Source organism: Gopherus evgoodei, chromosome 12, assembly GCF_007399415.2.
Source record: "Gopherus evgoodei ecotype Sinaloan lineage chromosome 12, rGopEvg1_v1.p, whole genome shotgun sequence".
NCBI classification, from domain to species: Eukaryota; Metazoa; Chordata; order Testudines; family Testudinidae; genus Gopherus; species Gopherus evgoodei.
This window is the reverse complement of record NC_044333.1, coordinates 2636794-2662311: the sequence shown is the minus strand read 5'-3', so window position 1 is coordinate 2662311 and position 25518 is coordinate 2636794. Positions and strand designations below refer to the sequence as shown.

Genomic DNA, 25518 nt, shown 5'->3' with positions numbered 1-25518 from the left:
CTTGCATCCTTCCAATGTGTGTGTTTGTCTTATCTCCTCCGCCCTGGCTGGGCTCTGGGTTGGTTCACAGCATAGCAATATTTTCCCCAGGAATTTAAATTACGAGGGGTGTTCGAATGTATAGGGTGGTGGTCTGGGCTGACGAGGATTGAGACCGTGAAGAGGCGCGGGGGCTGTATGGCACCATAGTAAAAACTGAAAAATGTTTCATGACCATTTTATGAGATTTAACACGTTATAAAATCCTCACACAAATTAAAGTTGGCTACTGAAGCCTTCCATGGAGCACTACGTCTACAGCCATTTTGGTCTTTTGTTGTAATTTTGCACAACTCTGTTAATGAACTTCTTGAATGCAGTGTGTTCATCTTTGGTGTCTTCTCGTATGTCCGGTTCTTCCATTCCTTCAATTGACATGCTCATTAGTTCATTCACATGATCAGGCAGAAGGCGACTTCTTTCAAAACACAAAATCCTATTCAATGAGGAAAAAGAACGCTCGACTGTAGCTGTTGTAACTGGGAGCTGAAAGAGATGAATTCCTACTTCTTTCATCCCAGGAAACGTAGCACAAAGATCAGGTTGAGCCACTAGTGATGATACAAAAGAAGTTGGAAGTCAAATCTTCATTCATTCGTTGTATGATATTCCACTCTGTGTTCAAATTGTCTGTTCTGTCCTGATCACATGGCAGCCCCATTGCTGGTAGTGCTGCTCTCCACTCAACCGTCGGTGTTTTGACAGGGATCTGTAAAAGCTAGTTAGAGGTTGAGTAGAATCTAGAACTTGCTGTTGTAGATTTGTAAGAATCAAGTCTGGGTACTTTTTCTGCTGGCTTAACAAACACTTCTTGTCCTCTTCACTTAAGGAATCAGTATAAATGCCTTCATTAGTCAACTTAAGGCCTGAAGTCTTTGCTTCTTCCAGTACTTTTTCAATGGATAGCTCTCTGATTGATCCAAATGTAGCTTCTATTGCTAGACAACGATCTACTACTGTTGTAGCAGATGCCTGGATGGCATTGTTTAATGACCCAAGTGGTTTCAACAGTAGACTTACGAGAGAGAGAATGGCAGTAGTCTTCTCTGAATGTAGTAGCAAAAGTCATCCACCAGCCTCACTACTTAGATCCATCCCATCTTGGCAGATACTTTCCAAAGCCAGTAATAATGGCTGGAGTAATTTTAAGACAACAGCCAAGGATTGCTCATGAGAAAGCCAGTAGGTTTTCCCAGGTTGGACTAATATGAACTTCAGTCCCAATGTATCCTTTATATTTTCTAAGATATTCAGTCTTTTTGGATTTGCTGAAAAAAGAATATAATGAAGACATTACATTTATAGCTTTTTTAAATGCTTTTTGAAGATTCTGCAGCTTGTACCAGCGCTAGCTGGAGTAGATGGCCTCTGTAGTGTGTATAGGAGAGATTAGGTTTACACTTTTCTCTGAGCAAAGCTTGTACTTCACCATGTCTTCCAGAGAAGTTTGCAGCTCCATCAAATGCACAAGCAGCCATCTGCTTGGGGTCCAATTGACAAAGTATTTAACTCTTCTAAAATGTGGGTTGTCACAGATGCAGCCAATGTGTCTTCTATAATTTGAACATCTAGAAATGCATCTGCTGACCTACTATGGACATCAAAATAACATAGACAATGTCTTAATATTTGATGCTCATTTGTATCGGTGCATTCATCAGCCATGTATGCAAATTTTTTGAATGTGGTGAGAGAGTTCTTCACTTTTTCAGCAGCTGAGTCTTTCACTGTTGCACCACATGCTTCTAACCAGTCAGCTGAGTTTCCTGCAGAAAGATAGCGAGCATTTGCTGGTCCAGCAGTGTTCAACTTCAGGATGAACAAGTGAGAATGCGCTTAACATTGGTCTCAAGTTTGTAGTGTGTGGTATCTCTTGCTTAAATAGAAAGTACGATGCCACAGCCATGTTTGTTCACATGAACCGTGTTGTATCTCCAGCATTCTTAACAGCCTTATTGAGTACTTCTAAAATTGGTTTTGAAAGTGGGCTTATAAGGCTTTCTGCATGTTGATGCAGTCCAGAAACATGGTGTTTTGCAGCCTTTTCACTTAGTTTGTCAGCACTGGCTTTCCTAATTGGTCTGGCAAACCAAGCTCCTCCACTTTTTCCAATTATAGCATTGGGAAGCTTTCCTTCTTCGTAAGCTTTTTTGAAAGAGGTGCACCAGTAGCCATCTTAGTAACTTCAGTAAAAGGGAACATTTTGAACGACAAACATCAGGAACTGCCTTTAGGATTTGGAGACTCTGTTTCTTCAGTAGATAGCTGTGTTTGTGCTTTGCGATGGTCAGATGTAGATACACCACTTGACCCTTCAGATGTCACGTTGATATATTTTTGGTTCTTGGTGTGTTCTTCACCTTGGTTGGTTTTTGAGGCCTTTGAGTGGAAAAATTATTGCATTGATTTTTGTCTTTTCATTTTCACTTTGACCTGCAACATATAAAAGAGATATGAATAAATTAAATGTTTTGTTAGGATAATACAAATTTAACATAGGGATAATGCAAATTACACCAAAACACATAACAGTTCTAGATTTCTAAAACAAATATAATTAAAAAAATATTTAAATTGACTTTTGAAAAGTAAGTCATCATGGGATAAGAGGGACTGGGAGAAGGGATAGCTCAGTGGTTTGAGCATTGGCTTGCTAAACCCAGGGTTGTGACTTCAATCCTTGAGGGGGCCACTTAGGGATCTGGGGCAAAATCAGTACTTGGTCCTGCTAGTGAAAGGAGGGGGCTGGACTCAATGACCTTTCAGGGTCCTTTTTAGCTCTCTGAGGATAGGTCCTCTCATGAATCAGTAACTGGTTAAAAGATGGGAAAACAAAGGGTAGGAATAAATGATCAGTTTTCAGTTGGAGAGAGATAAATAGTGGTGTCCCTGAGGGGCCGGTACTGGGACCCTTACAGTTCAATATATTCATAAATGATCTAGAAAAATGGGTAAACAGTGAGGTGCAGATGATACAAAACAATTCAAGATAGTTAAGTCCAAAGCTGACTGTGAAGGGTTACAAAGGTTTCTCACCAAACTGGGTGACTGAGCAACAAAATGGCAGATGAAATTCAGTGCTGATAAATGCAAAGTAATGCTCTTTGGAAAACATAATCTCAACTATACATAGAAAATGATGGGATCTAAATTAGCTGTTACCACTCAAGAAAGAGATATTGGAGTCACTGTGGCTACTTCTCTGACAACATCCACTCAGTGTGCAATGGCAGTCAAAAAGCAAACAGAGTGTTAAGAACCATTAGGAAAGGGATAGGTAACGAGACAGAAAATATCAGAGAGTCATTGTACCAATCCATGGTACACCATATCTTGAATACTGGTGCAGATCTGGTCACTCCATTGCAAAAAAAAAAAAAGATATATTGGAGTTGGAAAAGGTACAGAGATGGGCAACTAAAATGATTAGGGGTCTGAAACAGGAGGAGAGATTAATAAGACGGGGACTTTTCAGCTTGGAAAAGAGACAACTAAGGGGGGCTATGACAGAGGTCTATAAAAGCTTGACTGGTGTGGAGAAAGGAAATAAGTGTTATTTACTCCTTCACATAACACAAGAACTAGCAGTCACCCAATGAATAGGCAGCAGGTTTTAAGAAAACAAAACAAAAGGAAGTACTTCTTCACACAACATAAGTCAACCCAGGGAACTCATTGCCAGGAGACCCTGTGAAGGCCAAAACTATAACAGGATTAAAAAAAGAACTAGATAAGTTCATAGAAGTTAGGTCCATCAGTGGTTATTAGCCAGGATGTGGAGGGATGCAACACCGTGCTCAGAGCATTCCTAGCCTGTTTGCCAGAAGCTGGGAATGGGCGACGGGATGGATCACTTGATGATTACCTGTTCTGTTCATTCCCTCTGGGGCACCTGGCATTGGCCACTGTCAGAAGACAGGATACTGGGCTAGATGGACCTTTGATATGACACAGTATAGCCGTCTTATGTAAAAAAATAATTATAATAATAAAAATGTTTAATACAGAAACTCCCCAACATAATGACCTCTCAAGATAGCAATGATGTGGGACAACAACCTTAGCAAATAATGTCTTTTAAAAATCTTGGCCTACTATATAAGTTTCCATTCCCAGTTACAAATCGAGCATTCTGGAGCAAAGTCACTAAAATATAGTCCAATAAACAAATGTTCATTTAACGTGCCGCTCCCTTCTCCCTCCACCGCACCCCATTCACAGCTGTTGTCCTTGGTCAGTAGAGACTCAGATGTCAGAGGTGCTTTCATGTGAGTTCACCTCCCAGGTGGGGGGCAAGAAGGCACCTTGTTCTTTTCTCCAGCTGTTCACGCCTCACTCTCTCCACTGTTGTTCATTGTACCACTGTTCACTCCATCGCTCTGTTGCCAATGCCCCTCCGCAGTCACCTTCTGCTGCCACCTGCCACTGTGACCTCTGTGAGTTGGTCTCTTGAGGTTCCACCAGCTCTCAGTGATGTCAGCTGAGGTCTCCGTGGGGGAACCTCACTGCTAGCACGGGATGGGCTGTCTCTGCCACAGAAACACTGTCCCACAGCAGATCTAAGCACTTAGACCTGATTATCAGTGATTTCAGCTGCAGTGGTCACTTAACAGAGCAAAAGACTCTCTAGGTAGCCTGATCAGCTCTTTCTTTAAACAATGGAGGGGGCAGGTCAAATAGTACTGATTACTCAGGCAGACCATCAAGCGAAACACCTGTCCCCACCCTCTCTCTTGATGCCCTCAATCAGCACAGGCTAAGTACAGTTCTACTGCACTTTATTCATATAATAAGAACAACAACATTTCATTACTCCAGCATTCAAGTGATTTGTAATCCAGCCCCAGCCAAAATCTATCATTTGGGCAACACAGCTCTGTTTGCTGGATACCTAGGTAGATTAGGTGTGAATGTAAATACAGTCTGGTCCTGAAGCCTTTCTCCCCAGCCTTCAGCTCATCACCAGCTGTCAGGGAGAGCTCATTTAGACTGTGCTTACAAATCATTTGAAATTATTAGGTTGGCCAACATCACTGAAATGAATGCACTGACGTCATAAAAAACTACAGCTGTATAAGGAAGCTAGTCTGTGTCCATACTTTTGAAATCTATTATACTTTTTCAGATACACATAATTTATCATACGCTGTATATGCTTTTAAAGTGTGTATTAATGTTTCAATTTCAATTCAAATCTCTGAACAATCACTAAATTGGCAACACCGCATGTACCTAGTTCACAAAATTGGGGGTGAGGGTTTTGGGGAAATTCCTGCAGCATGTACTCTCTGTCTCCTCTGTACAATGGCCTGGTGGGGGTGGGTCCCCTGGGAACTGTCCCCCACTAACTCCCGATCAGTTGTGCTCTGGTTCCCAGTGCCCAGATCAATGTCTTGCCTAACGGCAGTGCGGCCAAGAGAAGGAGCAGAGCAGAGCAGAGGGCACATTCCACCTGCTGAAGAGAAATGAGCTGCTGAGCTTTTCTCCTGTCTCTAACTATGAGGGGTAACATTTTCAGAAGTGGCTGTCTAACTGTACGCTCGCATTCAGGCATCTAAATAGGAAACCGGATTATCCGAGAAGCCGGGCACCTGGCCGTACCCGTTGGCTTGTGGGCGATTAGCCCCCTCTGGCAGTTGGGCCCAGAACTTTTCACATGGAATCATGGCCACTTTGAAAGTGTTGGTTTCAATGCAGCACCCTGTGTGAGAACAAGATTAAAGGCACAGCACCGAGCTCCATTCATTCAGTGCCCAAGGAAAGTGCAAGCAGGACTTTTGCTAGGGGATGCTCTATCATGAATGAGAATAGATTCCAAGGAAGTAGCCTACAGCGACCTTCTCCTGCTCGGCTCTCCCCATGTCATGGGACCAGCTGTGGTCTCGCAGACTGAGCCACTGTGCGGGTGGTTTGGAAAGCAATGTTCTTGTGAGGCCTGTGAATGGAAAGCTCTCCATGGGTTGCTGTGCCATGCCTGCAGCCCCAGGGCAGTTCAGAGTGAGTAGTTTTGCCTGGTTGAAGGCATTTGCACCAGAGCGGTATGTCGGGGAGGGATTTGCTCACCATGGATAGGCAGTAGCCAGACTACTTGAGATATCCCTGCTCCTCCAGGGTTAAAATGGCCTGGCCCAGATTTGTTCTAAGAGGAGCCTGGGCGAGTGCTCCAGTGAGGGGCAAACCTCCCAGGGTGAGGTCAGCCTGGAAAGCCACCAGGAAGTTTAGCTCCTTCTGAGAATGCCTCAAAACATGTGAAAGGTTTCCTTTCCATCCCCATGCCCGCCCATGAGCCCTCCACCCAACAGCTCCTTGAGACACAGGACAGGAGCCAGCTCAGGGCGCGGAAGACATGCTTTGAAATCTTAGGAACATGGCAGCTGCTGGTCCCAACTCTATCAGCTACAGGCAGGGCCTTCCTGGGGCATTTCTAATCCAAAGTGTAAAGGTGGGTGCGGTTCAGATCAGAGGGTTGTCCAGCCCATAATGTGCACATCTGGACTGAGGACAACTCCCCAGAAAATTAAAATGTTTGCTGTTGTGGATGGCAATTCCATGTCCCGTGGAGCAGAGATGAAAGAGAGGCCGGTATGTTTATGGCAGTCCTGCTGTTCTAGCTGAGATCTTGAAGAGGCTCAGAATATAACAAGAGAAAACACGTGGAAATATTCTGACCTTTTCCCCCACACTACTGGGCTCTGAAATGACAGGGAGTTCAGAAGAAGGCCTGGGAGTCATTGTGCATAGGGCTTGCTGAAGATGTCTGCCTGGTACACAGCCCTGACTAAACACTCGGAGGATACACAATGGGAAGGGGGGAGAATAGTGACTTGATCCTGAACTGTGGGATGCGTCCTGAGAAAGAGAGAGTCGAGGCTGAAAAGCTCCAGCATAGCAAGAAAGATGGTTGGAGGGGGTTGGTCATCGAGGAGGAAGACTAGGAGTCAGGAGACCTGGATTCTGCTCCAGGCTCTGCCATGGATCCACTGTGTGGGAGCTTGGCAGATCTTTCCCCTGGTCATTGCCTCGGGTTCCCCATCTGTGCATTGGGGAGGTTCTACAAATCATTATTGTCACTAAAGCATGTTGGGGGGAGTGACAAGGAACAGGGTGTGAATGGTGTTAAACCCTGTCTATGTTCACTCTCATCATGGCAGCTCCCAAAGGGACAGGGCCTCCTTGCCAATGGACCACCAGCCAGACTGATCTGCAGCTGGGTCCCTGAGATGGGCTAGCTGGATGAGCAGTCTGTGTCTGCCATTGCCAGTCTTACTGCACCACCGAAACCCTTTGGTGCCCATGTGATCACCGGCCACCTAGTTCTTGACAAATGCACTTTGCAATTTGTTCTTCCAACCTAGCCATATGTCCGTACCTGGACAGCCACCCTACCGAACCAGTGCTGCTGGAGTGGATTCAGGGCCAGCTCTGACTGTCCTCATGGCCAATATGAACATGTTTATTAAAATGGGTGAGCTAACACTGTTTAACCATGACCCCTTGTCCTAGCCCAGGCATGCTGGATGCTATGAGTGGCCAGGGAACAGGGAATCAGAGACTGATATACTGTTGTGATGCACACGTCACACAGGCACTGTGTGAAATACAGACACCTTGGGGAGTTCCAGGGACAGTGATACAGAATCTGTGCGGGATCAGGTCACCATCCATGGGACCAGTTATCTCCGATCAGACCACTGGGCCATGCAGTTGGTGGATTTGCTTCTAGCAGGGCCCCTGGGAACAGACTCTGGCTCCCTCCTCTGTGGCTGGGCCGGTCCCACAGGGCCCACAGGAACAGACTCTGGCTCCCTCCTCGATGGCCAGGCTGGACCACAGGGCCCATGGGAATAGACTCTGGCTCCTGCCTCTGTGGCTGAGCCAGCCCCACTGGGCCAACAGGGACAGGCTCTGGCTCCCTCCCCATGGCCAGGCCAGCCTTGCAGGGCCTATGGGAACAGACTCTGGCTCCCTCCCCCATTGCCGGGCTGGCCCTGCAGGGCCCACAGGGACAGGCTCTGGCTACCTCCCCGATGGCCAGCTGGACCCACAGGGCTCATGGGAATAGACTCTCGCTCCCTCCCCTGTGGCCAGGCCAGCCCCACAGGGCCCACGGGGACAGGCTCTGTCTCCCTCCGCTGTGGCCGGGCCAGCCCCACAGGACCCACAGGGACAGGCTCTGTCTCCCTCCCCTGTGGCCAGGCCAGCCCCACCGGGCCCACAGAAGTACCAAGTAGCAGACATGTCTCTTAGTCGGGACGGTGGCTCTGACTGTGAGACGCGGGGAGCTGGTGAGATGAGACAGGAGCCATTTCTACAAAGTCACTTCTCAAGGTAGAACTGCACTTTACTGCCTCCCTTTAAAGCCCCTCTGTTAACTCCTGGACATGAGCTTCTTAGCAGGAGGCCAGGGCACTGCCTGGGGTGGCTGGGTGAGTCTGCTTTGCTCATGTTCTCCAGGAGGTCAGAGGGGTGACCCTACAGCTGTGGAGGGTTTGCAGAGCCTTGCAGGGACCAGCAGCTCCTGCTCCCCGGGCCCTGGCACCCAGCAAAAGGGCCGGGAGTGTGAAGGTGAGGAGGACGGAGAAAGGAAGGTGCTGGCCCTTTAACGTGGGGCTGCTGAAGCTGCTCTGTGGGAGGTGGAGCAGTTAGTGGGAGGCAGGACCTAAGTGTCCCCAGCTTAAGGCAGCTCTTCAAACCAGCCCAGCTTGGCCGGGGAGGGGGTGGCTCCGGCAGCTCCTGGTAAAGCAGGAGGCTGCGAGCTGGCTGGGGAAGGAGCGGCAGGGAGCAAAGGCAGCTGCTCAGAGGGGGTCGGAGCTGCCTGAGTTTAGGAAGAAGTGGCATGTCCAGCCCCTGGAGCCCCTGGGATTGGTGAGTCCATCCGTGGTCCCAGTGACGAAGAACACCCAGACGCCCTCACGTCCAGGGCAAAGCCCTGGTTGGTGCAATTCGAAGTGGCTGTGGAGGGGTGTGACTCCTGATTTGGGAGTCCCCTTGTCGCTTGGAAACCAGGGCTTTTCCCTGGGGCACGACCCTTTGCAGCCAGGACACGGCAGCTTCAGCCTGCCGCCTGCGCCAGCCATCTCCCCTGGTCTGGGGGCTCCCCCAGCAGAAGGGCTTCCCAGGCTCCCGCTAAGGGCTCTCCCAGGAAGGCGCCGTCTTGTCCCCCTGCAGGGCTGCTCGGCCTCCGGGGGGCGCTGGGGAGGGCGGAGGAGCAGGACAGGGCCGGCTGGCCCCTGCTGCACCGGGGGCTCTGGGTGCCATGGCAGTGCCAGGCCCCTGTTGCTCAGGAGGAGACACATCTTCACTTCCATAGCTGCCCCCGACTGTGAGGATGCAGGAGGCAGAGTGGGGACCGCAGATAACGTGCCGGAGGCTTCATCCTGCCTCTGTGGCAGCTGGACGGGCCAGGGTCATGCGGTCACTATGGGGCCCTGTGCATTGGGCTGTTATTGTTAGCGAGAGGAAGTCACTTGGCAACTGAAGAATTTCCAGCTTGGCCGGAGGTTAACCCCACACTGCCCGCTGCAGAGGCTGCTGCTGGCCTCTCCCTGGCTGCCCACATGGGGCTCCCTCTGGGTGCTGGTGGGTCCCAGGAAGAGATGGTGCATACAGGCAGGGGCCTGCACTCAAGGGATTAAGTCGGCACACGAGAGAAGTGGCGTGGCTCTGAGCCCACGCACCAAGCAGAGGCCACCTGGGCACTGCCTCCCCAAGGCACCCCCCATGCCAGCTGCTACAGGTCTCCTCCAGCAGAGCTGTTCTGAGTAGGGTGACCAGATGTCCTGATTTTATAGGGACAGTCCTGATATTTGGGGCTTTCTCTTATATAGGCTCCTATTATCCCCCCACCCCCTGTCCTGATTTTTCACAGTTGCTGTCTGGTCACCCTAGTTCTGAGGGGTGGGGGACAGGGAGCAAGGCGCGTCAAGGCCATGTGGGGAACAGGCTCCTTGTCAGTTAGGTGGGCCAAACCCTCCGCCCCACCTCTTAAAGGCAATGTGCAGCCCTCAGCCCGGAAGGCAACCTGCAAAGGAAAACAATGGGGCTCTTGCCTTTTCCAGCGGGTGCACACAGGCAGCTGGGAAGGGTTCATACGCTTCTCTTTTCCTGCTTCTTTGTTGCATTAGACATTCAGGTCTCCTCTTCTCTGCTGATCCTGGAGAACTCTCTGGAGGCCTGGAGCCCTGGGGCGATTAGGACATCCCAGACTGCCAGAGGTGACACCTAACTGCGTGGGGAAGTGTTTCTTAGCCAGACGATTTCAAACACCTGGATTGCTTTGTTTACATCGATTTAACTCTCATGTCTAATAAACAGCTGAGAGAAAAGCTCTCCTTGGAGGGGAGGGGAATTGCAACACTCTGGCCTCTTCTGTTCAGGGCTCAGAAAGTTCCCAAATAACTGGGCCCTCGGAGGAAACCTCCAGCAACACCAGGACAGATTTCACCATCCTTATGCTTCTTGGATAAACCACAGACAAGAAAAATTGCATTTTGGAAGAGTCCCTTTAGGTGCCTTCGCCCGCCAGAGAAAAGCGGAACAGTGAGAAACTGGACTGGTTTCCCTTAGCAGCGCCTGTACAATTCCAAACTTTCCTGTCCCTGCTGGCGTACACACCCTCTCGTCCATGCTGGAGCCTTAAGAGCAAGAACTCGTGCCGGGCCCCTCCGAGCTGCCTTTCGTCAGCATCAGATTCTGCTTAACTGAGGCCAGGGACGCAGCTTCTGGATAAAGAGGTACGTTAGCGGAGCAGCACTTCAGCACCTTGGCCGCACACCAGCTGCTCACACCCACGTAGGTCAGCGTCGTCTGTTGAGCCTTGAGGGGCAGCCGGGGTCGGGGGAGAGGGTTCAGTGGAGTTGCTCAAGGGCTGGAGGTGCCCTCAGTCCTGTGATGGGCATTGGAGAGAGGGACCTGGGCAGGTACTCACGGGCGGGATCTTGGGGAGGGGAGGAGCATATGCATTCCTGCCCTTCCTTCCGAGAGGTGGGAAGGGATAAAGGGCTGGCGGAGGGGAGCTGGCTATGGCAGGATCTGTGGGGTGGATGGTGAAGGAGGTTGAGGAAGCTGCGAGGAAGGGCCCAGCACACAAGGCGAGAGGTGGGGACTAGGAAGGCCCCGCTGGGAATGCAGGGCTGAGGGGCGCAGCTGCAGGACTGATCTGTGGGCACGGTACCTGGTGTCTGAGTGCGGCTGGCGTGTACCTTCACCCATCTGCTTGGGGGAGTGAGGGAACGTCCCCTCTCCACTGCCCGGTGCTGGATGGGTGAGGGTCCTGCCGGGGGAGCAGCTGTAGGATCTTCTAACCGGTTGTGGTGTCAGGGAAAGGATAGGGGGCTGTTTCCCCAGCCTGAGCCCTGCTATCCTGCTGCTGCCAGCTCCCGGCTATTCCCTGCTGCTGGGGCGAAGCCTGGCACAGCAAAGCTAAGGACACTTGGGCTGGAGGCTTCTTTCCATCACCCAGAGGGCAGCTTGCTCTTGAGCAGGATCTGCCACGCTCGCTCTCTGCTGGACCTGTCCTTACAATTCACTGCTCCCCGAAGTCCTGGGTACAAACCCTCCGACCCCTGCAGCCGTGGCCTGGCCCAGTGTGGAGCTCCAAGACTGCACTTACACCAAGGCAAATGTGCTGCCCCACCTGCCGGGGAGGTCATGACCCTTTCCAGGCCGAAGGGTCGTTCTTCCCACTCATCCTGGCTGCCTCGTCAGCTGAGGGACACCAATGGGACATGAGTCTGGTTTGAGTAGCCACCTAGGCATGCTATGGGTCTCACATACCAGGCAGTGGGGCAGCGAGAGAGAGCTCTGCCCAGGCTTGGCCAGCCAACGGCTGAAAGCCCGCCCGGCTCTGGGCTGCTACTTTGCCAAGCCATGAGGAGCCCCCTCATCTGTGCCAGGGCAGTTTTCTTCCTACTGCCAGAGCATCTAGCCTGGTGCTTCCTTGGCTGTGTTAGTGTTGGCCGAGACTCGAAATACTCCTCGGGAAGGCGCCTGTGGCTTCAGTTCACATCCTGAGTAGCTTCGTCTGCATGTCATGTGAGTGTTCAGCGAAGGCCAGTCTAGTGAGTCACTCCAGGGCTTGTGGCCACCCCAAGGACATCCCAGCCACCATGCTGGGTTCCTCTCTGCAAACTCTCCACACCTTCCTCCATTTTGCCCTCCAGGGCTCCCTGCTCTCTCCCCCATGGTGGCCAGCCCCTGTCTCGGAAGGCTGTAGAAGAAGAGGGTCTGTGTTTGTGGCATTCCCTGGGTAACCGAGAGACCTCGACTTGGGTCTCCCTCTCCATGGTATCTGATGTGCCCCCCATTCTGATGGCTCCCACTGCCCCAGAGCAGCTGCGTGTTCTTTCTAAAATGGTAACCAGTGAACTTAAGAGTTGGATGTCATTGGGAGGGGAGGGATAGCTCAGTGGTTTGAGCATTGGCCTGCTAAACCCAGGGTTGTGAGTTCAGTCCTTGAGGGGGCCATTTAGGGAACTGGGGTAAAAATCTGTCTGGGGATTGGTCCTGCTTTGAGCAGGGGGTTGGACTAGATACCTCCTGAGGTCCCTTCCAACCCTGATATTCTCAGATTAGGCTCCAGAGTGAACCTGCCTTTGAGATGAACAAGGGCAGGTTTGCACTGCACAGACCAGCAGGTCTCACATCCAGGCCTGGAGAGTCACCAGGTAGCAAACAATGCCATTCTGCCGCCCAGCAGCAGGTCTGAGCAGTGACCTGTTGAGGACACAGCCCACAGGAAGTCCTGCCTCAGGTGGGTGTGAAAGGCTTTAACCCTGCTCTGACCCTTGGTCCTGACTGCTCTTGTTAGGGGCCAGGCGTGGCCCCAGGCTGAGGTTGGTGGGGAACGGCATTCGGAGTGGGCTGATAAGGCTGGTACTAGGGTGTGAGGAATACCAGTGCCAGCCAGCCCTGGGATCCGCACCAGCACAATCCATCCCCAATACCGACAGCTGCACCAGGGGTAAGCTGGTAGTGTGGGCAGAGCTCACGTCCCTAGCACAGTGCCACAAGCCTGCTCCGAGCTGCAGCTTCTCTACCGCAGGCAGCGCTGGTGATGGAGTCTGGTGCTGATGAGGCAGAGCCAGCCTGTCCTGCAGCCCTCTCACAGCCTTTGAAATAGGCTGCTGCGTTTGGGGCCAGCTGTAGCTGCGATTGGAGCAGCAATGTCTTCCATGGAGTCTGGCCGAGCGTCACCAGCCGAGGAGCCGGCCCCTTGTCTACGCCCAGACACCTCTTATTCACATTGCAGCACCAGCGGAGCAGGGTCAGGCATCGGGGCGCTACTGAGGGCAGGGGGGCGAGGGCTCCCTCTTCTGGGCCACACCCCCAGCGCGTGGAAAGAGACTGGCCAAGCTGGGAAGTCAATGCAGCAAAGCAAGCATCTCGGTGTGCAGAGACAGCGCAGGACCCTTGGTCTTTGCACCTTGCTCCACGTGGCTTTGGCTCAGCCAGTGAGGAACCCAGAGCTGGTACCAGGGGATCCAGATATAAACAGTGCTTGAAAATTTGCCCTCTTGCTTTAATCACCTAAACATAAAACTTGGAGGTAAATTTCGCCTCAGATGGCTGCAGTGATGTGAAACCGCACAAGCCAACCCAGCACCAGGACACTTCCACCCAAACTGCCTTGAGTGCTCTGCCCAGTCCTAAAACCTTCGCACAGCAGGTGCCACTGCCCTTATGAAAGAAACCGTGGCTGCATGGAAAGCTTGGCCCTTTCTATAAAGAACTAGAAGATAATTTAGGGGGCTGGGACACATGGCTTATGAGGAGAGGTTAAGGGAACTGGGCTTATTTAGTCTGCAGAAGAGAAGAGTGAAGGGGGATTTGATAGCTGCTTTCAACTACCTGAAGGGCGGTTCCAAAGAGGATGGATCTAGACTGTTCTCAGTGGCAGCAGATGACAGAACAAGGAGTAATGGTCTCAAGTTGCAGTGGGGGAGGTTTAGGTTGGATATTAGAAAAACTTTTTCACTAGGAGGGTGGTGGAGCACTGGTGGGGGAATTTCCTTCCTTAGAGGTTTTTAAGGTCAGGCTTGACAAAGCCCTGGCTGGGATGATTTAGTTGGGGATTGGTCCTGCCTTGAGCAGGGGGTGGGACTAAATGACTTCCTGAGGTCCCTTCCAAGCCATATCTTCTGTGGAAGGGTGCTGTGCTGAGGACTGTGCTAGAATTGCAGGCTATTGCTTTCAGGCTGGGCAATTCCTAGTGTGCATAGACATACTTGGGGGAGCTCTCATCGAGCTTGTGTGCTAAAATCCGTAGTGCAGCCATGGTAGCACAGGCAGCGGCATGGCTGGGCACCCTGACCACGAACCCATGGGGTCCAGGTAAGTTTGTACTTGGTTGGCTAGCCATTCCACTGCGCATGATACTAATTTTAGCTTGCTAGCTTGATGAGCGGTTGTGCAAGTATGACTGTGTGAGCTGGGAATTACACCCCTAGCTCCAATTGTAGACGCCGCCTGTGGGTGGTGGTGGGGTGTTCTGACTCCTTCTTGCAAACAGGGGCACCATAAGAAGCATCTGAGAGCAGCAGCCACTCTGTGCCCTCCAGCCTCGAGTGAGGTGAGTGTGCCCCAGTGCCGTGAGAGCAGCCTGTTTTCTCGCTCTGTCTTGGGATTTTTGTGCTAGGGCTCTGGTTTCGAAGAAATGAAGTTCTATTTATGTCGCAACCTTCCAGCAAGAGCATGAATGTTACTGTATGTGCTGTGAACATAACAAAACAGGGACACCACCAATCCCTCATTCTCTGGCCAAGCTTGAGCGTGGGAGGGGTGTTACAACACCACCCCTTTTTAACAAGATGGTTCTGGGCCCTTCTGGTGTGGAGAAGGAGGAAAGGCTGCAAGTGACGATGCAAAGTGCTGCTGACTGCAAAGGGAACGAGCTGAGTAAAGAGCCTCTCACCGTGCCAGCCCCGTTCAGTTCTAACAACTGGAGCTCTGGGGGAACAATAGTCAGGTTTTGTTGTTCTTTATTTAAATGCGTATCCAAGAATGATGGTGTCGCTGCTGTCCCAGTCCTGGTTCCCCACTCAGCTCTGTTGGTGGCCCTCAATCCTGCCCCGTAGCACCCTTTTTCTTTTAGGCCTGGAGGGGTGTATGTGTCCACACACGCACATGCCTATGTCTCGGCTCACAAGCCCTCCTGCTCCCTGAGCAGCTTTGCCAATAGATCTCAGACCTGACCTGTGCCAGGCCTGCCCTGGGTCTGCAAACATCCCATGCTGCTGCCTTGGCCATGCGGCCAGAGATCCTGCAGCAACTCCACTGCAGCCGCCAAAGTCAGGGTGTGGACTTTGCTCCCTAGTGTCCTGACCCCTTCCTTGCACCGCTTCCAGCCCCTCTGTTTTGCCCTTGTAATTCTATCGAGCCAGCTCCGTACCAGTGTTACTGTTGGGTGACAGCAGATGGCAGCACCTGCCAGAGGACAGTCACAGCTTTTAGAGGCTGCTGAGAGTGACAGGTACCAAAGAGGGTGCCCATCTGCAGGTGTCACCCATCATCCTTTGTCTGAGCAAGAACCTGCCCTCGCGGGAGGTCTGTTACTGCTGGAAGAGCAGGCGGCCTTGCGGGCTGCCAGAGAGGGCACTCCAGAGAGCTGGGGTCGGTCCCTGTGATGAAGTGGGACTGTTCTGAATGTTTCCCCTAATACTGTGTGGGTGCTTCAGTCTCTGGCCGACCCTCTGTCTCCTGGTAACTGATGGCCTGGCCCTTCCCCCCTGCAAGGGGATGCTAAAGGTGTGGGAGAACAAAGAGGTCAGGTGACCTCCTGGCCCAGGAAAGGAACTGAGCAGAGAAGGAGGGGCTGGAGGGGGTTTCAGTTTGGGGCTGGCTGGGGACAGGGAGTGAGTGCAGACGTGGGGGTCTGGCTTGCGGGACCTCAGAATGGACCCAGCTGAGGGGTCCCATTCTCTGTACCTACAAGCTCTGTTTTAGACCATGTTCCTGTCATCTAATAAACCTCTGTGCTACTGGCTGCTGAGAGTCACATCTGACTGCGAAGAGGGGGTGCGGGACCCTGTGGCTTCCCCAGGACCCCGCCGGGGCGGGCTCGCTGTGGGAATCGCACAGAGGGGCAGAGAATGCTCAATGCTCCAAGGAGAGACCCAGGAAGGTGAAGCTGTGTGAGCTTCTTGCCCTGGAGACAGTCTGCTCCAAGGGAGAGGAGGCTCCCCAAAGTCCTGCCTGGCTTTGTGGGGAGCAGTTCCAGAGCATCGCCCAGGGACTCCGTGACAGTCCCAGAGTCCCGGGACTCACTGTGTGACTTCCCCCATCTGCGTAGGTCTGAGGATGTGGACAGGCTGTGGAGCCCCCCTGCAGGCAGAGCTAGAGACGTGCTGGGCGCTGCTGTGCGTGTGTGTCTCCAATGGCCTGAGTGTGGTACGGTAGCACCTGCTTTATGGTGAACGCCTCCCTACCTGTTTGCCTCTCTGACTGTGGCGCCTGTTGCAGTCCCATTGATAGGCTGCAGCAGGCTAATAACCGACCGAGACACGTTTCAGCGAGCTGTCAGAACCCAATCGGGTGCTTCTAGCTCTGGCTTAGCCCCATCTAGATACCTTCTCCTGACGGGCATAGGGCCATCCAGAACCTGTGCACCCATGCCTGGACCATGCTTATCGCAGCTGTTTGTCATTTATTAACCCCACCAGGAGATTGTGGGACTGTCTCCTGCCCCCCACCACTCCCAGTGTGCGTGATAACTGACAGCGTGAGCAATGCAGGGGCAAGGACAGTCCTTTCCCAGCGTATCTGGGCGCTTCTCTCAGGCCCAACCATTCCCACTGGCTCCATTCCAGGCCATGCCGCGTCTCTGGGTCCAGCTGGGTACGCTAGGTTTCACTGCCATGGAGCTTCTGCCGCACTGACCCCTCGCAGACATACACCAACCTCTGTGGGTGGTTCTCCTTCCCACACCGCTCCCCCAGCCAGATGGCAGGGGTACAGCTGCTGGTTCTGCAGGGACGGTGCCGGCCACAGCTGGTCTCCCTCATCCTGAGCCTGATGGTATCCTGCCCCCCAGGATCTCCGGGCTGGGATCTCTCGCGGGCTGACTGCCCCAGGCCCTGCCAACAGAGCCCCTGGTCTTTGTACCGTGCCTGGCGAAGCACGCACCAGGGCAGAACCCACCCGTCTCTCTGGCTCCTCTGCAGTCTCTGGGTAGGCAGGTGTCTTTGCTGCATGGGTGGGAGGGATCACTCACAACTCCGAGACCCCAGGTGAGGTGTCGAAAGCCATAGAGGAGTGGAGCCTGCGGCTCGGAGCTGGAGGTGGCTGGAGCTGTCAGCTTTCCCCCACACTTCCTGGGTTTGGGGGAGGGGGCTCGGGCCTCTCAGCCCCAGCTGGGGGTTGTGATGTCACTGTGCCACATTGCTCTGTACCAATGGACTTGGCAGCCATTGCGGGCACCCTGCCTGCTGAGTTTTCTGGCTCTGGCTGGTTACAGTCAGGCTCCAGCTGCGCTAAGAGAAGCACCAGGCTTTCCTGGGGGCCCACAAGTGCCCCTGTGGGGCTCAAGGTGGAGCAAGAGAATGACAGGAGAGTTCCCTCAGGGGGCATAGACATGTCCCAGCTGGAGCCTGTCACAGGAGGCCTGGCAAGGGGACAGGCAGGGCAAATACACTGAACATAAGGCACATAGGAGCCGCCAGACTGGGTCAGACCCTGGGTGCAGCCCAGTATCCTATCTCCAGCTGTGACTGGCACCAGCTGCAGAAGGGGAAGGTGTAAGAACCCCACGGTAGCAGGTGCTGGATAATCCACATCACACATGGACCCCTCCTGGTCTCTAGTGAACAGAGATTGGCTCAAGCCATAAAGCAGCAGGGTCAGTATCCTCTGTCATCATTACATATGATCACCCTGGCTATTAGCTGTATCAGATCAGTTCCTGGCTGCAGTGACTTCATGTGGCAGTGAGTTCCACTGGCTAATTATGTGTTGGGGGCAGGGAGATTTCTTTTCATCAATGTTTGAATTTCCTACCTTTCAAGTTCATTGACTGCCCTCTTGTTCTGAGCCTGGGAGAACAGCTGCTCCGCATCTACCTCCTCTACTCCAGTCAGCATTTTTTGGACTTCTATTGTGGCGCCGCTTGTCATTTCTAAAGCTTTGTCTACACTGGAACTTCGTCAGCAAAACTTGTCATTCAGGGAGTGTTTAAAAAACCACCACCACCCCCCCGAACGACAAAAAGCACCGGTGTGAACTGCTTTGTGGGCAGGAGCATTCTGCTGCTCGCTCATGGGAGCTCTCTCCTGCCGACAAACGGCAGCTACACTGCGCGCCTTTTAGCAGCACAGCTTTGGCGGCACGACCATGTCCTAAACGCAAGGTAGTGTCGACAAATCCTTAGGTAACCGTCCCAGCCTCTTCAATCTGTCTTCACAGGAGAGCTTTTTTGAGCTCTTGATCCCTCTTGTTACCCTCTCTGAACTGCCTGCAGTTCTGCAACGGCCTTGCCGGGATGGGGTGACCAGTACTGCACAGACAGTTCGGATGTGGCTGCCCGCTGATTTATATTCAGGCATTAGAATAGGTTTGGGTTTGGAAAGAGGGGACTGGTTGAGTCCGTAGACTGGGGGCTGGGGGCTGCAACTTGAGGCCCTGCTCGAGGCCCACGTCTTCTGGCCTGTCACTCTCAGCACAGAAATGCTCTGATCGCTTGCTGCCTGGAGCTGGCAGATGAAAACACAGCGCCCGAGGGCCAGCTTTCCCCCAGGGGATGGACAAATCTCAGCCCCATGGCGCTGCTGGAGAGAGGAGGCCAATGACGGTGCTCGCTGGACAGTGCGGTGAGGGAGGTGGCTGTTTCTATGAGTGTCACACAGGACCTGAATGTGGTGCTGTACACACCCCGAGGGAAAGCGAGTCCTCTGCACCAAAGGGTTTCAAACGGGGGAGGGGATGACTTTTCAAAAGCACCCGAGTGATGCAGGCGCCCAAGTCCGACCTAGGCACTCGGAGCCTTGGGACAGAGATGACAGGTGACTCAGTCCCTTGGCTCCTGCATCCCCAGGGGCAAAGCTTTCCAAGCACCTGAGACTGCCCCTAGGGGTAACAGGGGGAGTGACTCAGGTCCCTGGCCTTCCCAGCTTCTCCAACACCAGTGGCAAAGTTCTTTGCAAGGGGGAGGTGTTTAATTCTGACTCGGAGTGAGGGGGAAGCGCAGGGTTTTTTGTTTTCAACTCGCGCCTTTTTTGTACTTGTGAGGTCACAGCGTGCGCTTCGGAGCCCCCACTCCAGAGAGAACAAGCAGAAAGGGGGCCATAGAGAGCACGGTCCAGGAATTCACAGTCACTTCTGGGTGACCATTACTCCCCATGAGTGAAAGACTTGGTTGCTCCCAGACACCTGGCCAGCGTGACTCTCAGCAATCACCCAACCACACGCAAAGAGCATCAGGCAGAGAACTCAGGACCTGGGCTATAGCCCAGGTAGGCCTGGGTGGGCCCCCCCCGGCTGTTAGAGAATGCGTCAGGGAAGCCGTCAGGTGGAGTACGTGACCATGCCCGCTATGCTCAGGGCAGCAGAGCGTGGACCGTGACCCACACACCCTGCTAGAGCAGAGCGCCTCTGTGCCGGTGGAGCACTGGAGGGGGGTGTGCAGCTGTGTTCAGCAGGCGTCTGCCCCGAGCTGTTCCCTGCACCTTGCTGCCGTCACATGCTTAATAGACTGCCAGCTCTTTGAAGGGCTGGGGCGGATGTGCTGGACATTGATCCGAGCCAGCTGGACAGGGGTCAGGTGTTGGATATAAAGAGCTGAGCCAGCGCTGGTGAAAGGGGTTGTGGGAGGGAGGCTGAGCCTGAGTAAACAGTGCTGGGGCCTGGGGAGGAGGCAGTGAAAAACTCAGGTCCCAGCAGCCTGTACTGGGTGTGAGTTTGTTTGAATTAATAACATGGTGCCCTGGAGGCTTCAGTGTGATTGAGAGTCCTTCATGGGCTGGCAGACAGGCTAGCACTTCATGTGGTAGAGAAGCAGGCATGCGATTGGCCCCTGAGTGAGGGGAAACTGAGGCAGCATCTCGCCCGAAGCCAGACCAGTAGGTGGTGCTGTGATAACCCCAGTGCTCTGGTAAGGCTGCGTAATGAGGACAGGGAGCTCTACCAGCAGAGAACCATGGGGGGAAGGGTCACTGATAAAGTGAGCTCCATGGAGGGACCTGGGCGGAGGGAGACAGCAAGCGACCTTGGGGGGAAAAGGTCAGGACAGCCAAAGTGGGGAGCAGGAAGGACCAGTCCTGGAGAAGAGGGATCTGCTCTGTGCTGGGGACCCTTTCTGTGCCATGGGGCTGGGCCATTGTGAGCAGGCCAGACTCAGCCCAAGCGCAATGCCACGGCTGGCCCCATGCTTATGTCGTCCCCCAGGCGCTGTGAGGCCTGCGCTAGGGTTGTGACTAGTGCCCCTCATGGAGGAGGAGCCTTCCATGGCTAATGCGGTGCCAAGGCAGCCCTGAGCGCTGGCGGGCCAGCTCCCCACAGGCTGGCTTACCGTGCCACTAGGCCTGGCGCCGGAAAGAAAGGAGCCAGCCTACCCGCTCCAAGCTGCAAGGGGGTTGGACGGGATGCCATGCTGAATGCACACTTCCTCCCAGCATTGCAAGGGGCTACAACAGGGTGCAACTCCACCCTGGTTTGGCCCATCCACCTTGCTATAGATGGAGGTGGAGGGGCAGCCAGGCCAAACCTGAGTGGAGCTGTGTCAAGGCTGATTCCCCACTCTGCACTTTGAGTGCAGAAGGTAGGGCCCTAAAATACTGGCCATCCAGGCTGGTATTAAACTCCCAAAGTTACAGCTTCTCTCTGACCTTGAATGCATAGATACTGCTGCCACCCAAGTGCAAAACCCCTTTGAGAACCCAGGAAGGTACACTTGGGAATTCCTCCCTGTGGAGTACCCTCAAGCCCTTTCACTGCCCCTGCCACGGAAGAGCTGAGAAAGAAACAAAGGAAATCAGCTGTTGCCCCCAGCTAATTAAAGAACATGCACAAACCCCTTAGGACACAAAAAGCCAGTCCTGTTTTTAAAAAAGGTAAATTTTATTAAAAACAAGAAGGAAAATGCATTTGAAAACTTAGGCTATTGCTAAATTAAAAACCCACTTACAAAGATTAAACATGAAGAATAACTTTCTTGAGGTCCAGCTTAAAGGTTACAAGCAAAACAGAAGCATCTGGGGTTAGCACAGAGGAGTCCACAAGCCACAAAGAAATAAAAGAGAGAAACCTAATTGCATCTTTCTAGACATTTCCTGATCTACTTACATATCTGGGATTTCAAATGAGGAGTTTCCAGGTATGATACTGATCAGGGGTGGCTCTAGACATTTTGCCACCCCAAGCAGGGCAGCATGCTACAGGGGGCGCTTTGCCGGTCGCCAGGAGGGCGGCTCCGCTGGATCTCCCGCAGGCGTGCCTGTGGAGGGTCCGCTGGTCCCGTGGCTTTGGTGGATCTTCCACCCGGAGGCCGCCTGCTGCCCTCCCAGCAGCGGGCAGAGCGCCCCCCCGCAGCATGCTGCCCCAGAACGCGGCTTGGTGTGCTGGGACCTGGAGCCACCCCTGATACCAATGATTTTTCATACCTAGCCCCAAGCTCCTTACAGCCAGGGCCAGCTCCAGGCCCCAGCGTGCCAAGCGCATGCTTGGGGCGGCATGCCTTGGGGGGCACTCTGCTGGTTGCCGGGAGGGCGGCAGGCCGACTCTGGTGGACCTCCCGCAGGCATCCCTGCAGAGGGTCCGCTCGGTCCCACTCCTCCAGTGGACTCCTGCAGGAGGTCCACTGGGAGCCGTGGGACCGGCGAGCCGCAGAGCACACCCTGCGGCGTGCCGCCATGCTTGGGGTGGCGAAATGGCTAGAGGCGCCCTGCTTACAACATAGTTGCTCCCTGTCTGCCTCTCCAGAGAACAACCACAGACAGACAAGGACAAGTTCCCCACCCCCATTTTAAAAAAGTTCAAGCCTTCTGTCACAGGGTCCACACAGGTTTCTGCCTTCTCACTCTGTGCCCAGGCTGGTAAAATGAGAGTCCTCACGCCTTCTTCTGGTGCTTCACCCTTGTGCTTTATTTTACAGTGCCACCATGCAGTCCTCTTTCCAACCCATTCCATGGGACTCCTGGCCTTGAGGCTCCCTCCCTTCCTAAGGTGATTGAGACCGCACTGTAGCCTCCTGACTGACTTTGTTCAGGGGCTTTTATAGCCCTCCCTGCCTTCAGCCCAGCTGCTTCACTGCTTAGCTCAGCTATTGCAGTGATCCAGCCCTTGTTAGGGCCCCTGGGCTCCTGCTGGCTGCTTGCACCTCTGCCCCTGGCCTCCCCGCCTGAAAGCAGGGCTTAGCCAACATTTTAGCAGGGGCAGTCAAGGGGTTTTACCCCTGCAGGTAAAGCAAGTAGAGAACAGCTGCTAAGAGGGATTTTGTAGCTAACTGGCTGGGCTGGAGGTCCAGAAAGGAGGAGCTTCTCCCCCCTTCATTTATCACAGGCTGCAACCCTGTGTGCTAGGTACAGTGCGTTGGGATGGGAGGGTCCCTGTGAATGGGGGGCCAAGGGTAGCCTGCCTCTTCCCTGGGCAGCACTAGTTCAACCAGGATTGTGGGCTGGGGGTCAGAGCGCGACACTCCTGCAATCCTAGGGCTGGTGCAAGGTCTGGTAAATATTCTGCGAGACCTCCTTTCCACATGGGGCAGGAGGAGACCGCTGGTAATTCTCCTCTGGCTGGCTAGAGCAGAGCCCGCAGCAGCCTGCCCTGAGGTCGGGGCTCCAGCTGTGAGCCCCTTGTAGGGCTGACAGCCAACAGGTGCTGTAAGTAACTCAGTGTCTGCACAGACACTGCGCTGCCCTAACTACGACGACCTGAGCACTATGCCTCTCACGGAGGTGGAGTCGTGAGCTTGGTGGAGTGGGTGACTTAGATGGGCGGGAGCAATGTTGTTGTGTAGACACTGACAGAGTTCCCTTACATCGACCCTAACGCTGTAGTGCAGACCAGGCCTCAGTCTCCCCCCCCAGAAATCCTAACCCCCGAAATGCCATCAGTGTAAGCGCAATGAGCCATTCCCCACCCCTTCTTCGCTGCCGACGTGCTGTCAGGAACGACAAACCCAGAGCCCTGGATTTGTAGCAATGTTCCTACGATGGAACGCGTTGGGTCGCTGTGAAGCCGCTTGCCTGCGGTGATTTTTGCTGATCAGAAGAGGAGCTTGATACAGGTAACAACCAAGTGGATGTTCTCCGACCAACACGAGGGCTCCTGAGTGGAAGGGACAAGTACTGCGAGGAGGCTTCGGGGCGGCATTGCTTCCAGTACCAACATCCAGCTTGACAGCACCTTGCATCCCTAAGCACTTTGCAAGCTGTCTACATACATCAGCCCTGAAATGCAGCCACTTCTGGGGCGGAAAGACACTGCACCCAACACAGCAGGGGGAGAGAAAGAGGAAATCCATTCTCCCTTGCTTCTTGCGGGAGTCCTCTGCCTGCCTCCACCCACTGAAGAGAAAGGGTCTGAGGCTCAGGCCCAGCTCCACCACTGGGATCTCTGATCATCCTGGGAGGGGAGGCCAATGGATCTGACACTCCGACAGGCCAGCCTAGGCCAGTTGGTGTGGAGAGCTGTGCAGCTGAGTTGAGCTGCTGTCCGTTACCAGTGGAGATGCTCAGCTCCATGAAGATCTTGGCTTCTCATGTCCAGCTATTTGAAGCCATTGGGTGTGTATGTCCCCTTCCGTCGGCAGCCATCCCTGCTCTGAGTCACAGTGCAACCGGATTTCCCTGTGTCCCAGCAATAAGGGCATGTCCTAGACTTTTATTTTTAGGTAGCAGTTTTTGCTTTCCAAAATCATATGCGCTCCTCCATCACAAGAGCCTTAGCACAGATGCACTGGGCAGGCTGAAGGCACATTGGGACCCATCTGCACTGTGCTGCACTGGTCCCAACAGCACGAGGCTCTCAGCTCTCTCTGAGCTAAGATCAAGTGTCAGTGGTCTCTTGGCCTATCCAAGGCTGTGATCAAGTGTCTTGATGTTTTTGGTCTTTTGCCCTCGAGATGAAAACCTGGTCTGTGTCTCTTGGACCTTGAAGTAAAAATATTCTCTAAGTTTTATCTGTTCTTAGCAGTTTAATATCTGATATGTCCTTTATCTGAGGACTCTATATGAAATTGATTTTTGAAATGGGGATGGAATAGGATCTTGCTCTGTCCAACCCATTAAAAAAAAAATAAAAGCACAAGCAAACAGAGCAGACTGTGTCCCTCACACGTGCACAGCAATGACCGCACTGATCCCAGTGCTAAGACGTGGGATCCTCAGCCAGATTCCACACCACTGAGTACAGTGGAGCCACTCCCGGTTTTACCCCACTGCTCAGAGACTGGAGCCTGGCCCTCGAGCTCAAGCTCCTGGGGCCAAATTTCTTTCTGGTGTCACTCCGTGGGTGTCAGTGGAGTGACACTGGGGAGGAATGTGACCGCTCCTGTTTATTATTGCAGTATGAAGTTACCCTTTATAGCTTAGCCAGCTTCGTCGGTGCTGCATACCACCCTGGACACTGATCGGTCCCAAGGCCTGCGATATGCCAGCGAGCTGTTGTGCTGGCTCTCAGCAGACGCGCTCCCAGCTGACAGGCCTGTGTCCTCCTGGTGGTGCGCCAAGCAGTTTCTCTGTGTTTTCTGTTCCCCCATCAGAAGGCCTAAATCAAACATCTTTCTTGGCAGAGGACCTGGATCAGCAGAGTCTCTCCAGGCCTCAGTCCTGGACTCAGATGGGGCAGAAACAAACAATGAAAAGATAAGGTTGGAGGGAGCGAGCAGAGTGACCCGGCTGCTGCTTCCGGATCGCAGTATGGGTCACTGTCTCCTTTATTCCCTCAGGAGAACAGGCCGGGCACTTTGAGGTCCATAGAATCCAGCTGGGGAACGTTTGAAGGTCACAAACTGAGCCCTTCTGAGGCAGTCGGAGAGGGAGTGCTGCACCCACTCCGCACAGCTGGGGGAGGTGCTATGAGCAATGGAGAACCAGTAGCAGACGCACTTTACACGAGGACCCAGAGCAGAGCTGCCACTGTCAAGGCACACTGGAGAGAGGTGCCTAGGCCTGGGAACTGCTTAGAAGACAGTGCCAAGATGCTGAGGGGCATCCAGATATATCCACTTTGATACTCAGCCTCCCAGAGGGAGTATTCCCCCCATTACAGCTCTCCCCAGGTGTCTCCCAGGGACTGTCCTCAGAAGCCGTTCCAGGTGGGCACAAGAACCCAGGTGACCTGACAAGCCGATGGGGTCTGATTTACTGCTAGCACTGGTTTCATTAGCTCATACATAGCAGCTGTGAAAGCTGGGCACCAGATTTCTGTGCCAGCAGGACTGGATTCTGGCAGCCACCTGGTATCTCAGCCACTTCTCCTTTACATGTGGCTTGCGGGAACGTTCTTTGCTGGCTTGGACTTTCATTCCTGCCAATCAAATCCAGGAGACCT

The 25518-nt window shown here is 53.3% G+C and overlaps 1 protein-coding gene and 1 pseudogene across 2 annotated transcripts in view; both read left to right on the top strand.

The window, feature by feature from the left end:
• Nucleotides 1–8746: 8746 nt before the first annotated feature.
• The window catches only part of RIPOR1 (RHO family interacting cell polarization regulator 1), a 121562-nt gene continuing 104790 nt past the window's right edge, over nucleotides 8747–25518 (top strand). Inside the window, exons 1-2 of one of the 2 annotated variants that reach the window (XM_030581186.1) lie at nucleotides 8747–8904; nucleotides 10164–10772. Coding sequence is in view for 1 of the 2 variants with exons in the window: in XM_030581183.1 (XP_030437043.1) it covers nucleotides 14313–14370 (58 nt within the window). In the remaining variant the exon portion in view is untranslated. Of the gene's footprint in view, nucleotides 8905–10163; nucleotides 10773–14297; nucleotides 14371–25518 lie in introns of those variants that run through there. The other variant, XM_030581183.1, reaches the window with a different exon arrangement.
• On the top strand, nucleotides 24129–24263 carry LOC115660676 (annotated as a pseudogene).